Here is a 14,142-nt window from a genome sequence, read left to right on the forward strand (position 1 = left end):
AGTCATTGATGGTGAACCCTTCGTGAATCAAGACAGCTCCTGCAATGAATGGGTTGGGGGGGAGAAAGGGATAAGGGGAGGAAAGAGAAGAGATCAGGGAAAGCGGTAGGGGGGACAACAAGGGGGGAACAGAGGGGGGCTGGGGCGCAGAGAGACATGACTGGGGACCAGAGGGGGATAAATATCAATCACGGAGGACAAAAGAGTGTGTGGGGGCACTCAGCAACATAAGGGGTGCCAGAGGGGTGCTAACGGAGACATCACGGGGGACCATAGGGATGGGGGTGCCAACAGAGACATCACGGGGGACCAGAGAGGGGGCCAACAAAAACATCACAGGGGACCAGAGGGTGGTGGAGGGCCAACAGAGGCATCACAGGCATTGATTGGACTATTTGAAAACAAGGGTGCACACTTTGAAACAACACTTTTCTTATTCTACCACACCCACTCTGAACTAATCCTTTCACAGTATAATTCAAGAAAACATTGAACACTCTCAAAGACAACGAGCCGATCTAATTTTAAAGAGGTGGAAGTGAAACATGGGTAAAAATGTTTGTGGGATTTCATGGTGCCATGGCTTTTCGCATGATCATGCTGTGATGGTGATTGAAATACTGATTCACAGAAGTCAAAGGTTACATTTGAACCACAAAAGAATAGACATGTCATTCAAAGACTACTACAGAGAAAATCGTTATTTAAACATAGATTTTACCCTTAAAACATGGGCATGCGTCATGTGATACTGTGACTTGTGGTTATCGTCTTAGGAACATTTAGAGATCAATGCTCCTGCTCCTTTTGCTACTTACTTTTTTCTTTTTAAATGAGAAAGGTTTATCAGCTAATTTACTACACAATATTTTCGCACTGTAATCCTACTGCATTTGCAATATGATCTTTAATGAATCTACTCTCCTGTTTTTTTTTTGTAAAAAAAGAAAAAATACAAGAGGAAAAATAAACAAATCTGTATCGGCATCTGAACAGTTGACTTTATTTTCATAATTACAAGCATATGAAAATGTGACCAATAAGTTAATACAAACATTATAAGAAATGTAGGTTAGGTAATGTTATGCGCTTTATATTTAAAAAATAATTTACCTGACAGAGCAAATAAATATGATATAAATACAAAATATAAACTCACAGATTTTTATAGTTCTACAAATTCTTTTCAAAATGCAGTTGAATTAATTTGGAAATACATCTGCAAAATCGCATTGATAATTTAGTGTTTCTACACTTTTGCACACTTGTATATAAAACATATCTTTCATCTAATAAAATTGACATAAAATTTGTATTTACCGCCATAACTTTACTTACACTATGGTAACACATGTTCATTCCAGCATTTTACTACCCATTTAGAATGCTTGGGTCACAAAATACATATGAATGGGCACTGTGGTCGATACATAAGATCTTCAGTCAGCAAAAACCATATCTTTCTTTACTTTTTTTGTGCTGCGCAGAGCTAAGCATGAGACGAGCATTCATTTGAACATATATATTGCCTATTGTTTATATCGTAGGACCTCCCTACATTTCCTAAACGTGGAAAGCTTTTTGGCACCATGCAAACAAAAAGGTCTGCATTCGGGTTGCCCCTGTGTAAAGTCCCCTGTGTAAAGTCCTAGTATATCATCTTGATGCCAGTGAAACAGTGGACTGCAGATGATTAACCACAAGCAAGCTGTTAATCATGCTATTCCAATGACACTAAGAAAGCGTTTGACTGGCAACCCATTTATTTCCATAAAGACACAAACTGGGCGTGAAATACAAAGTTAGACGACATGTGATTGCTTTTAAGATTTGCATTAAAATTTGGATAAACAGTAACAGTGCGCCGAAGGTGACTCCACTCTTAGATTTCAGAGGCTACTTCATCAATCATCATGTGTCAAGAGTGGGACATGACGGGGCCTTTTTCACTTCTCAAACAAAACACACAGTTGTTTGTCTAAGTGTTGCAAATGTAAAGCGGAGGTTCTGCTCCATACACATTGCTTTTTGCGCCGCAGACGAAGAACATTTGAAGCGTCAGACTCCAACTACAGAACCAAGTAAAGCAGAAAGAAGGGTGCAGACATTGGGATAACTAGCAAAAGGGAATTGTGCTCAAGGCATCTTATATAGTGAGCTGTGTGCTATATGTTCAAATACAGATGGCCATCAAAATGATACTCACCATAGTGGCTGCTTTATGCCTATGCTGTGTTTTATAGGGCGCCGGAGCAGACGCACGGCCACAGCCGCAACCTCTCTCCCGACTGCACCTGGCTATAACCAAGAGTTTTGAATCAGTCTGACATAAAAGTGGATTTTAATTACCGAGGATTGGGGAGGAAGTGCGTATGGACAAAAAGGGCCTCTGGACTATGAGTACTGTAGTAACTACAGTGAGTAACTTGCATATAACGCCTTTATCCACCCCTCCCCCCCCCAAGTGTGAGAGATTGTAAAGCTCCCCAACAGAAAGGGAGGTTATTAATGACAACATGGGGATAGCGAACAGGCTTTTCCATGTGAACATATTATGTAGAATCACCTGCCCAAATTGGGCATCCTTCCTATGAGTTTGTAGTCATCTTATAATGTTTACAAAAGAACTGTAAAGTAGCCGGTTGCAGGTTTGCCAATGACTTCTAAAGGCATGTGTGTAAAAAGTTTGCAGAAGCTGTCTAGGTTCTCACCAGATGTCTAGGCATCCCGTTAAGAGGAGGAATGCACCTTAGAGAAATACCACCTAGGAAGTGCCAAAATAAAACAACCTAATGGGCGACAGTAGCTTTGGATGCTTTCAAACCAGGGGAAAGAGTCCAGCAGGTCACAAAAAAGATTTTTAATAGATCTATCTTACTTTGTCTGGACTCATCTCTTGACCTCTGACTCAGGACTTGAAATATAAATCGATTTATGGGTTCAAAAGAACTTCACAATACACATTAGGCTAAAAAAAAAAAAAAAAAAAAAGGAGGGCTGTGCCCAGTCTACCACCTTATGCTGGGCAAAGAACGAGGAATGGTTCTGAAAAGTGTGCCAGAACTACGCTAACTCTAAAAGTCAAGGCCACTAAGAAAGCTATTTTCCATGATAAAAACATCACAATAATGGAGATGTTTGATTCAAACAGTGTATGAATCAGGGATATATATATATATATATATATATACATATATATATATATATATATATACCTCCCATCAGGCCAAGGTGTCCTTAATGGGGAGGGGCAATAATCTGAAAAACCATTACAGTGTCATTTTACAACAGGATTGCTTAATGAGAAATGTTGGTATTTGTATTTTAGCATGCTGCAATCGCTGCAGTGTAGGTAGTGCTGCGGAAGGTTATCTCAATTCCACATTTAGCCTAGTTAGAAATGACAGACAGAATGTTGTCCAGAGAACAATGTAACGGGTTAATCTCACTCTCTAGGCACCCGTGGCAAAATGTGAGAGCGTTGACTCTGTTATTAAAATGTTCAAATTGTTTTCTAATGTAGAATCCCAAAAGGAAACTATTAAACTAATGGGATGCGTAGGCCATATTGGGCACAAGCGAATCCCTGGATAGAAGAGCAAAGAGGAGCAGAACTCGGGTGCCCACCGTCCACCTCTACACTCAGCGATTTTGATGCCATTTGGAGTTGGCAAGGATGGTACGCAGACCCATCTGGTTCTTCTTTGGTATGGCAGAAGAACCACTACATATCATGAGCCAAACGCATCCCCTGTTGTGTAAATCTGGAGCAATTCCGTTGGATCTAGTTCCAAATACAATAAAAGGTGCAGAAAAGAGGGGGGTGGAGAGTGAGATAGCTTTAGCCCCTGCCCATCACCAATACTATGCAAGAATCCTGAGAGAGGGTTGTCCATGCATTCAGAAAAGAAATAGATGTTCTGCCCTGTGAGGAAGTCACCTATTCTGGGCTGACTGCCAAAGGTCCCAGGGTGCCACTTTGTGATGGAGGCCCTTTAGGGCGAAAAGGGTGGGTCCCTATGGTTCTAAAGCCCATTAGCCAGGGGACCTCAAGACAAAAGAGGGAGGTTTCCCGGAAATGGGAGTGGGGGAACCAAAGAAGAGATGACCAAGACAGAGGCACTAGCAGAATACGCTAGATGTAAGGGAAAACAATTGTGCCCACAAAGACAGGGAAGGAGCATTTGGGGAGCAGGAGGCTTAAAACAGTTCTAAGACCACACCTATTGCTCACATATGTGTTCGAAGGCCACCAGGAAACTCCCAAAGGAGAACCAGACTGTTTCTTTGGAAAAGAAGAAAAACCAAGAAGGTGTCTTTTAATCACACTACTCTGACTCTCCCTGTGACATATTGGCATCCCACTCTGAAGAACCCTCCGGTAATTGCCCATGTTTCTAAGATTCATTGCGACCTTTGTCAAACTAAACAGCTCAAGTGCCAAGGACTGTATTAATGCATACTTCAACTGGAAAAGTCAGTATGGTGACCCTTTTGGGGTCCCCTACATATAACCAACCAATATTACCAAATGGTTTTGTTTAGTAATAGACAAATAACCTGCACCCATGAACATGATCTCAGGTGGAGTATCCACGGTATCCGACAAGCGCCAAAGGAAGGCAGTGTACCTTGTGCAGGGCAAGAAGATAGATGCCCTGCTTAATGTTTCAGCCCACAGAGCCACTCTGCTAATTACAAAGTAAGGAGAAACAACTGTGAGCACTGGTTAAATTCCCATTGCCAATTCCTGCATGGAGCAAGTCATGCGTCATAATGAATGGCAATCATTCATGGACCCAGTGAGTGCGAGGATAGATTGCAACGGTGCCAGGTGAGGCAGGAGGGCATTGGAGGAAGAACTGTGGTGGCTGGGGGATGTGAGGAAAGACACGTGGGCAAAAAGAGACGAGGAGAGAAGGGGAGGGGCACAGACCATAACACCTCTACAAAGTGCAGGAGGAGGAACAACAGAGCAGGCACCTTGGAAGGTAGAAGAGGGGACAGAAGAGAGGGGAGCTGGTAACACGTCCTTGGAGTGCAAAGGAAGGAGAAACAGGAACAGAGAAACCCCACAGGAAGGGTGAGGGGAGAAGACCATGGGATAAAAAAAAGAGAAAAAAGAAAGCAGCACAAACCTAGGAAGAGGTGAGAAAGAACTGGGAAACCAAGAAGGTGCTAAGGCTTTGGAGTGGGAGGAGGAAATAAGGATACAAACATGTGATGGGAGGAAAAGGAACATGCATACAGCACCTGAGGAAGGAATTGAAAGAGCTGGACAAGTGGAAATGCCAAGAGAAGGATACATAAAGTAAGGGAAAGGATTCAAAGCAGAAAGACCACCAAAAAGGCCTACGTATTCATAGAATAATAGGCCAGAAAGAGAAGATAATCATCCAGAGGAGTGAATAACCTGGGGAAGAAAAGGGAAAGCAGGAGGAAAGGAAAAGTGCACTAAATCCATCTGGGGTGTTAAGTAGGTTGATAAAGGAGAAAGAGGGACTAGACAGGCAAGAAAGTCAGACCAGGAAATAGAGGAGAGCATAGCAAGGTCCTGCTGAGGAAACACCTCTACAAACAGTGCTAACAACAAAGGTGGCAGAGATGCTTGCCATGTTTCCAGGACCACAACCCGTGCACTCCATGGCCCTGTGAAATCTAGAGGAATGAGACCAAAGTGTGGCAAGACTGGAAGCAAGCCCAGACCCTACCTTCCTGGCAGGTTGGAAGGAGCACCTTACGAGAGCTCAGCATCTTGACTAAAGTTACGGAGGCAGAAAGGTCTAAGCCAGTCACAAATAAAGTGCAGGGGAGACGCAAAACCTCAATGCCTGCAAGTGTCTTTTGCTGAATGCAAAGAGGCGAAAACCCAGGGAGGCAAGGGATAGACTGACAGACTACATTTCTCAAATAAGCAGGAAGCACTGCTACTTTCTTTTCTTGTTTTCATTCTTCTGCTCACTCACCCCACGACCTGGGAATATTCGAGTTGTAAAATAAACCTGTTTAAATCCCATCTACTGTGTACTCATTTGTCCGTTGATTCCTCAGCTGTGACGGTCCCTGCAGGTGTGAAAGGCCCCTGAACCAAATGACTAACATTTTAGGTTTATTATTGTCTGAAGAATTGGTGGGGATGGTTAGAATACTCCTGGTGGTTCTTTGGCGTTTTTGGGGGTCTCAGAGGTGACAAACGAAATACCTGAAAGGAGCAACTGCTGACCTGCATCTTTGAGGACTGCTAGGTTTGTTATTAGTCATCAAGGATTTTGATGTAAAATGATTGGCCTTTTGTTTAGGCATCTCCTTGTTGTAAGGGTGCAGAAGGACTCTGACACAAAGGTAGCATGTTTGAGACTAAAGATGTTTTTTAGTGTAATAAACCAAGAGAAAACCATCTTTCCCTATTCCTAAGAGGGGTTTCCCTGTCTCAACTAAAGATCTAAGGTGACTGTCAGGTTGTCTGGTAAAGTAAAAGTGTCCACCGTCCTGTGTCAAGAAAATCCTTCTTCTGGCTCTTACACTATAAACTAAGGAATAATGCGGTACTCTTCTGATACCAGGAGAACGCCTCCCTTCTCCTGGGTTATGGTCAAAGTGGCACAGAATGTTTCTTAGGTGGACCAGGAGAATGCTTCTCCTGGTGGTCACTCAAGCGGCCTTGGGGAATTACTCCCTTGCCCAGGTCACAAAGTTCCAAAAATTATTCTAAACAGTCTGGGGGAAATGACTCCCTTCTCTGGGTCTAAAAGGGTCCAAATAAAATTCCAATTCACAGGGAGAGACTCCCCCCTTAGGGGATAGGGACTCCTGATCCTCTAATAAACACCCTAACCCATTCCCATAACAGCAATACAAAACAAGACTGGGCAGAAGACAAACTTACCATGAGCCATGATTATCAGAGAAAAGAAGCTGAAGACATAAGCTCGAGTGACATTGAGCAGATTGAATTTATTTCTGAGAATACTTGTAAAGTGGTGCGTCTTGGATACTTTTGGGTATCGTTCTAAATACCATCTGGAAATCAAAAATGCAATTATTTTCGATGGGGTTCCTATTAGCACAAGACCCAGCATTTATGAATGGGGACTCTAATGCAAAGCAACCATCTAATCAATCTAGCGCAAGCTTCCCTTTGATGCAAAATATTGGTCGTGCCGAGTCGTATATGTCATAACCATTAGAAACTTCTAAAGACCATCTCATTAATGTTGCTAGTTGGAACACTAGAGGTTATACTCATCTACAAACCTCTATTGCTAATTTTCCAGCGGTTATGGACATAATAGCATTACAGGAAACTTGGCTCCTGCAAACACCTGTATGGAACAATTACGAGATTGTTCTCCTTCCAGCCATTGGGAGTCAAAGAGGTCGACCATCATCAGGATTATTGACAGGAGTGAACATATTCAGTGGTTTCGCCATTGAAGCCTGGGATTCTGTTTCTTCCTTTATCCAACTTGTCAAGATTACATGTCCAGCACATACTATTGCATTAATTAATATTCATCGCAATCCTTTAGGGTTGACTGATTCTGCTTTTTAAGCAGGTTTGTCCAGACTTTTAGATTTGGTACTCCTTTCCCAAGATATTACGGATACCCTTATCGTAGGTGATCTTAACTTGGACTGTATTAATCCTAAAGGAAAAATCACAATGGAGAAGGTTAAGCGATGGACCTCCTTTATGTCAAATCGCCATTTTCACATGACCAATGGCGAAATTCAAGGCGATATTCCGGCTCAGCCCACATGGCATAGGGGTTCCTTATCTACTACAATAGACTATATGTATACACATACCAACTTAACTGGCCAAATAAGTACTTTTAAAATATTTCCACAAGTACATAGTGATCACCATCTACTAGTACTTACAATTAAGTGGAATTATTTAACTATCAAAAGGTCTTACTATACGAACAACCTAATAGTCAATAATGCTAAATAATAACTTGTCATCTTTAGCTCGTCTAGTCATCTCAAATGATAGCTCTATTTATCCAAAACAGTATACTAACCTTCTCCTTACTTTTGATTCCCGTATGAAACCATACCAAAAAAAAGAGCTTCATCCACACAAACATACCTTCAATCCACTAATCAAGGCTAAAAAGACTGAATATCATCGTGAAAAAATCAAATCGGCAAGAAACCAAGGATGTGAGAAGCTAAGAACCGTTGGTGGCATGGCCACAAATAGCTTGTGCTGCACAAGCGGCCCAACCGAACTACACTTACACCAGCCCATGGAGGCATTCGCAGCAGCACCCGTTGCCAGGAGGAACACTGGACTGCCGCACAAAAGGAAAGCAAGGATACGGCGAGGAGATCCTGGTGGAGAAACCATGCGAATAAGAGAAACCATGCGAGAAAGAGAAACCAAGTGAGAAGGAAGGTCCTGAGTGACCGCAGGCCCCAGAGATGTTCCCCTATGAGAAGAGAGGTAACAGGGAGAACGGTCGGTCAGGGAGGCCAAAAGGGAATCGTTATACGAGTGAAGAAACTCATCACAGTGAAAATGTTGAAACTAACTACAAAGTTGATTAATCTGAACTGTAACAATATAAGAGGAAACGTGCTAGTTAAACCTGAGAAAGAGACTACTAATCAGTGGACGAAACTACCCTGGGAAGAGGGGAGAACATCCCAACACTCAAGAGTTAACAAACAGAGGATGGTAGAAACAAAAGAATCTGAAAAGCGAAAACGAAAAGTGGATGAACAAATAAATAACCAAATTAATACCAAGCTGGGGGGGACATAGTAAGAGTCCTGAAGGGATACCCCCACGAAGAGAAGTTATCACCCAAGGTCGCACCTGGCCAAACCATGTGGATTTAAAGATCAAACAAACTTCACGAAAGAACCCTTGGAAAGTAATCCCACCAAAAGAGAGGAAACCCAAAGACCTTATCCAAGAATTGCAAGCCCTGGTCCAGAAAGTGGCTAAAGACTATTTTAAAATAAGATACTATAAGAGCTCTAAAAGAAAGCAGAACCCTGCTTCACCAGGAGAAGGGAGTCATTCTCCTGGCCTTTGTTTTGACTAGTGGCAGGGTGAGATAGGATACGTTTTAGGACAGCTGACTGTTTTGATTTGGATATTTCCAAACTGATGAGCACCTTAGTTATTTATATAGGTAGTGATCACCCCTTTTGATATGGGGAGAGATAGGCCTTCTCATTATTTAATAAGTCTTGTTTGAAATGTCTTCAGTATGTATGACTCCTTCTGATCTGCTACAGCATGCAGATGAAGAACATTTTGACCTGGTGCAAGGAGAAAATAGTGGACCCCATGTCGTGTCCTACCTCCTTAGTGGTGGAGTTTCTTTTGGCTCTAGCCAAATCGGCCCTGCAAGTGAGCAGGGTGAAGGGGTATCTGGTGGTTCTGTCCCTTTTTAAAAGGATGCCAGAACAAGGTTCCTATTTTACCATCCCTGTGGTTGTCCAGTTTTTAAAGGGCCTGGCTAATTCTTTCGCTCCTTCGCCTTTTCTAGTTCCAGATTGGGATCTGATCTGAACTTGGTTCTCAACTTCCAGGTGGCAGTTCCATTTGAGCCTTTGCATTCAGCTCCCATCAGGCTCGGCACATTGAACACTGCTTTTTTGGTGGCAATCTCGTCCGCTAGAAGGGTCAGTGAATTGTCTCCCAGAAAGTGCACCCTATGTTTTGCCAAAGGTGGTGTCAACATTTGATCTGGGCCAGAGCATAGACCTATGAGTGTTTTACACATGCCCCATCCCTCAGAGGACGAGGAGAGACTCAACAGATTGGATCCAAAGATGGCGCCAAGTTTTCACTTGGCCAGAACAACTCTTACAGAAAGAATGACAAGTTGTTTGTTGCTTTTTCCCAATCTAGGTTGGGGCGAGCAGTCCCTAAGCAAACTATCTTACTCTGGATAGTGCTATGCATTTCTGAATGCTACCATACTATGGGTAAGGAGGTTCTAGCAGGGCTTAGGGCCCACTCTACCAGAGGTGTTGCGGCCTCCTCAGCTCTTCAGAGGGGAATGCCGGTAAGAGACATTTGTTGCGTGGCAACAGCATTTAAACCCCAGACCATGGGGCAAAAAGATGTGCGCAAGGCTGCAAAAAAAGAAAGGTGCATAGGAAAAGACGCAGCTGCTGTGAATTACTCCCTATGTGTCCGCACAGGGAAAGGGCTGGCGGGTGTTTGAAGCTGGGGGCAGGTAAATGGGATGCTACATGTGCGGGTTTGCCAGGCAAATTAAAGTTTCTGTGCAGAGTGTCCCAGTCCTTTGCCAGGGACAACATCCTGCGAGTACAGGAAAAAGGGAATGGGACATAAGACAATCTCAATAACAGATTTGAAAGTTGCCTCATCCTAATTCTCTGCCTCTTTCAATTTACTCTGGCAAATACATTTTATTGACAGAAAATGTTCCTCTTTGGATCTTACTTTTGGATTTCTTATTCATTATCAAAACAGTGCACTCCAAGTCAATCATATAGTTGAAAATGATTAAAGTAGACTAACGTACAATACTACAAGAAGACAAATGATTTAGGAGGAGATTGTTTGCCACTTGGGCATTCTTTCTAGTGGTGCCGATATGCACACTGCATCTGTCGATTAGAGCCAATTCATCTGCATTTCAGAAGTTGTGCAAAACCTGGATTTTCAAAGCCACCATCAAGGTACCCTGAATGTAGTGGGACTAACATGGGTTATCCCTTATAGGATTTGCATCTGCCTTTAAAGTACTATTGTCCCTCTGGTGAATTAAAAAGCTAATGGCCAACATGGACGACCATGTATGATGGACTTTAACACATAAATGTTATGTGTAAGACCAGAACCTCAAAGCATAGGCCCTCAGCAAACACCATTGCTTTCATGTAGAATTCACATCATATTTTTCCAAATTGACATGGCAGTTTAAACCCTTCAGTGATTGCTCAAATCAAGCCCAGAACCCAAAAAAGGATATATACTCTTAAAAAACATAATTCATTTGATCACAAATAAGACCATATAGGCACGAAAGGCTCAGGGTAACACCGTGAAAAAATACTACGACTGTAACAAGAACCATGTACGTAGTGTTTTGTTGGTAATGATTCTTTCAACATTGTTGGATAAGTTTGAAGAAACAGTCACCTATGTCAAAGCACAATGAGTAGCACAGACTTCAGGCATGGGGGAAAGTTCTTCATTATAAAAATACATAATGTTTGAAAATGGATTATGTGGAATGATTTAGACTGTAGTTTAGTTTTCATTGCATTTTTCTCCTCAAGCAAGTCTTTTGCTATGCCATCAGGTGTGAATGCCTTGGTAAAGGAACAGAGAGCGCAAACGGTTTTGTTGTGTCACTAACTTAAAAAGCAAAACAAACTAGACAACCTGTGAAAGAAAGTAACACACCCACATCTCTTGTGCTTGCCCACAATCACTGGTAACCAGAGCGGATGTCCTTTCACAGGAATGACTGGGCTTCAGAATCAACCTTTAGCCACCAGCCACAGAACAAACAAGCTCATTACAAAAGTGCAATGTTGCTATAATATGATTCATACACAGTTACCTACAGGAACCCACAATACAGTGTCCTATATAGTACTGTATCATCATTAGTTTATTACGCCCCATGAACATTCCACACATTTACACTGCGCTCTTGTCTCGCTTTACTTTGCAGTCTTCTTCAAATGTGTGAATGTTGCGCTTGGCGCGGAGCAGAAATCTTCAGCAACCTGACAATAACCATATGGCTGCGATGCTTTTTAATGTGATGCCTGGTAAAAACTATACCCATCTGGCTCAAAGGCATTATTAGTGGTACCAGCGGTGGCGCCTTTCTTTTTTTTCTTTTTCAAGTCCACTCCCTTGGTAATATCGGGCCAGTTTTCAATGTGAGTGGCATTAGCTATGGGCTCCTGTGGGCCGATGGGCAGTGCGCGGACAGTGCTTCCTGGAGGATCCATCTTCAGAGCCTTCTTTTTCTTTTTCTGTGTTCCTCTAGGATGGAAGGACAAAAATATTATACTGTCTGTTTTTCCAAACCTATATACAAATCAAAAGAGCATTCCTGCGCCCTTCATAGTCTACCAACCTCCCTGGTCGCTTTCAGTGGGCACTATCTGGTGCATGTGACATTCTGCATATTTGGTTACTTCTGTTTGGCACTCAACTGCCACTCAAGAGCCCAAACTATGTTTCCTCACTGGTTGATGCTAAGGGACTACCTACAATCCAAAACTATAGTGGTGTTCAAGAGTTAAGTATGAGTTAAAATTAAGGGATCACTTAAGTGCTACCTGCAAGTACATCCCTCTCTATAGACACTCTATATCAATATTTTTGTCTAGGTGAATGGCTTACAAAATCAAACAAATAGAAAAGAGAATTCATATCTGTGTGCACTTCCAACTATTTCCACTTGGATTCACTATCTAGATTGTTATCTTATGTTAAGTTGACTTCTACAGCGTACCCTTGCCATAGCATGGTCTCCAGATGCTCCCGTGGTTCTGTAAGAAAGAGGGCGGGGTGGGGTAGTGGGGAAAGAGGGATAGGATATAGGTTGTGCTCTTCTGCTGATGCTTGCAGAACCAGGAGAAACTGGAATCTGTGCATGTCAGCTTTCCAAGTGAGTTTGCTTGTGTGCACTGGTTTGTTGTTTCCAGAGGGGTAAGGCCCAGTGTCTGGGTTATTTGTTGTATACAAATGTTTGTTATGGTGGATGTGTGTTTTGTGTGTTTGGTGTGTAGTTTGGCTGGTCCCTAGGGTACATGTGGTGCTTGGGAGGTATGCGGGAGGGGAGCAGGGGTGTTTAGTACATTGGTTTCCCTCAACGTTCTTCTAAGTGATACATTGGCTACCCCTCAAAATCCATCCAAGCGCAATAAATTGTAGACCTTCACAATTCATCTAAGTTTGTGAGAACACACATTCCTTTACTTTCCTTAACATCTTTCCAGTGCAGGGAGCCAGGCCTGATTGAGTCTAGTCTACCATGGAAAATGCTCTTTCAATATCTTCTGGGTTGGATGGCTGTAGAGGGTGAGCAATTCGAGGCGGACAGTTTTTGAATGATTGGTCAAAATATGCCATTTTATTAAATTATTAATGTTATCAAAAGCCACACTGTCCCTACTCTGACGAGGATTTCCCTGCCTAATAGAACAAAAGGGAAACACTAACACATGATTTCTGGCCCTCACACTTAAACATCAAATACACATAGAAAATATATAGCAATTCAAATAACAGCAACACCGATATTTACAGTTTCTTGATAACATCTTAGTAACCTGGGTGAACTCTCTTCCCCGGGATTCAAGGTATATTCAGCTCCAATGTTCAACAAAAAGAAACAAGGAAATCCATGTAGGTAATATAGGGCCTGATTCACAGAAGTGTTATATAATGGTGTAATCCCATAGGAAAACGTTTTGTGAATCTGGCACTTGGTGTCAATTCAGTTCTTTATGTTTCAATGTCAAGGTAAAGGTTTGTTAACCAAAGTTCCAACAACAGCAAAGCTTTTCTTCTTGGTGAAATAAAGACTTTCCACTTCCTCAACATAGCATCAATGTTATTCCCAGCCACAATGCTTTGCCACCACTTCCAGTTATCCAAGAAGAATGGACGCAATTCAAAAGAAATACAACTTCTGAAAATGTTAGTGAAACACAGGTCTTGGTTAACAGTTACTATGCCTCTCTGGATATGATTAGGAATCACTGTAGGTATGTCAGGATGACTTCACAGCACTTCCTCAACTTCTACAAAAATGTACCATGAGCACATACTTCTTTGCCTCATAGTATTGCACTTCATTTGTGCTATTGAAGTCTCGCGTCTAATGAAAACAAACTACACCACCACAGCTTCAATACTTTCAGACAGGTTATGACAAGATTCACTTTCAGGTACTTCAACACGTTGAAATAAGCAAGGCACTCTTCCTCTGAATATCCCTCTTCTAAAGGGGCAGCCTCTTTTACCTCTCTTGTCTATTTGCAACAAATAACCTTTAATTGCCTATGGAACACTCTTCTCTCTTCCGTCTAAAGTCTTTAGCTATGTAGGTTGTACTTGCCTTTTTCCCGCTGCCACCTGTTAGCCACAATAATTACCCAGAAGCTTTGGTGCCACTC

The 14,142-nt window shown here is 42.3% G+C and overlaps 1 protein-coding gene across 1 annotated transcript in view; it reads right to left on the minus strand.

Annotated features, from left to right (window-relative positions):
- Nucleotides 1–979: 979 nt before the first annotated feature.
- The window catches only part of AHI1 (Abelson helper integration site 1), a 2,019,384-nt gene continuing 2,006,221 nt past the window's right edge, over nt 980–14,142 (minus strand). The window contains exon 25 of the mRNA XM_069606745.1: nt 980–11,998. Within this exon, the coding sequence (XP_069462846.1) occupies nt 11,764–11,998 (235 nt within the window). The 3' untranslated portion in view covers nt 980–11,763. The remainder of the gene's footprint in view (nt 11,999–14,142) is intronic.

The sequence above is a fragment of the Ambystoma mexicanum genome, chromosome 4p, assembly GCF_040938575.1.
Source record: "Ambystoma mexicanum isolate Mex_15411 chromosome 4p, UKY_AmexF1_1, whole genome shotgun sequence".
Lineage (NCBI taxonomy): Eukaryota > Metazoa > Chordata > Amphibia > Caudata > Ambystomatidae > Ambystoma > Ambystoma mexicanum.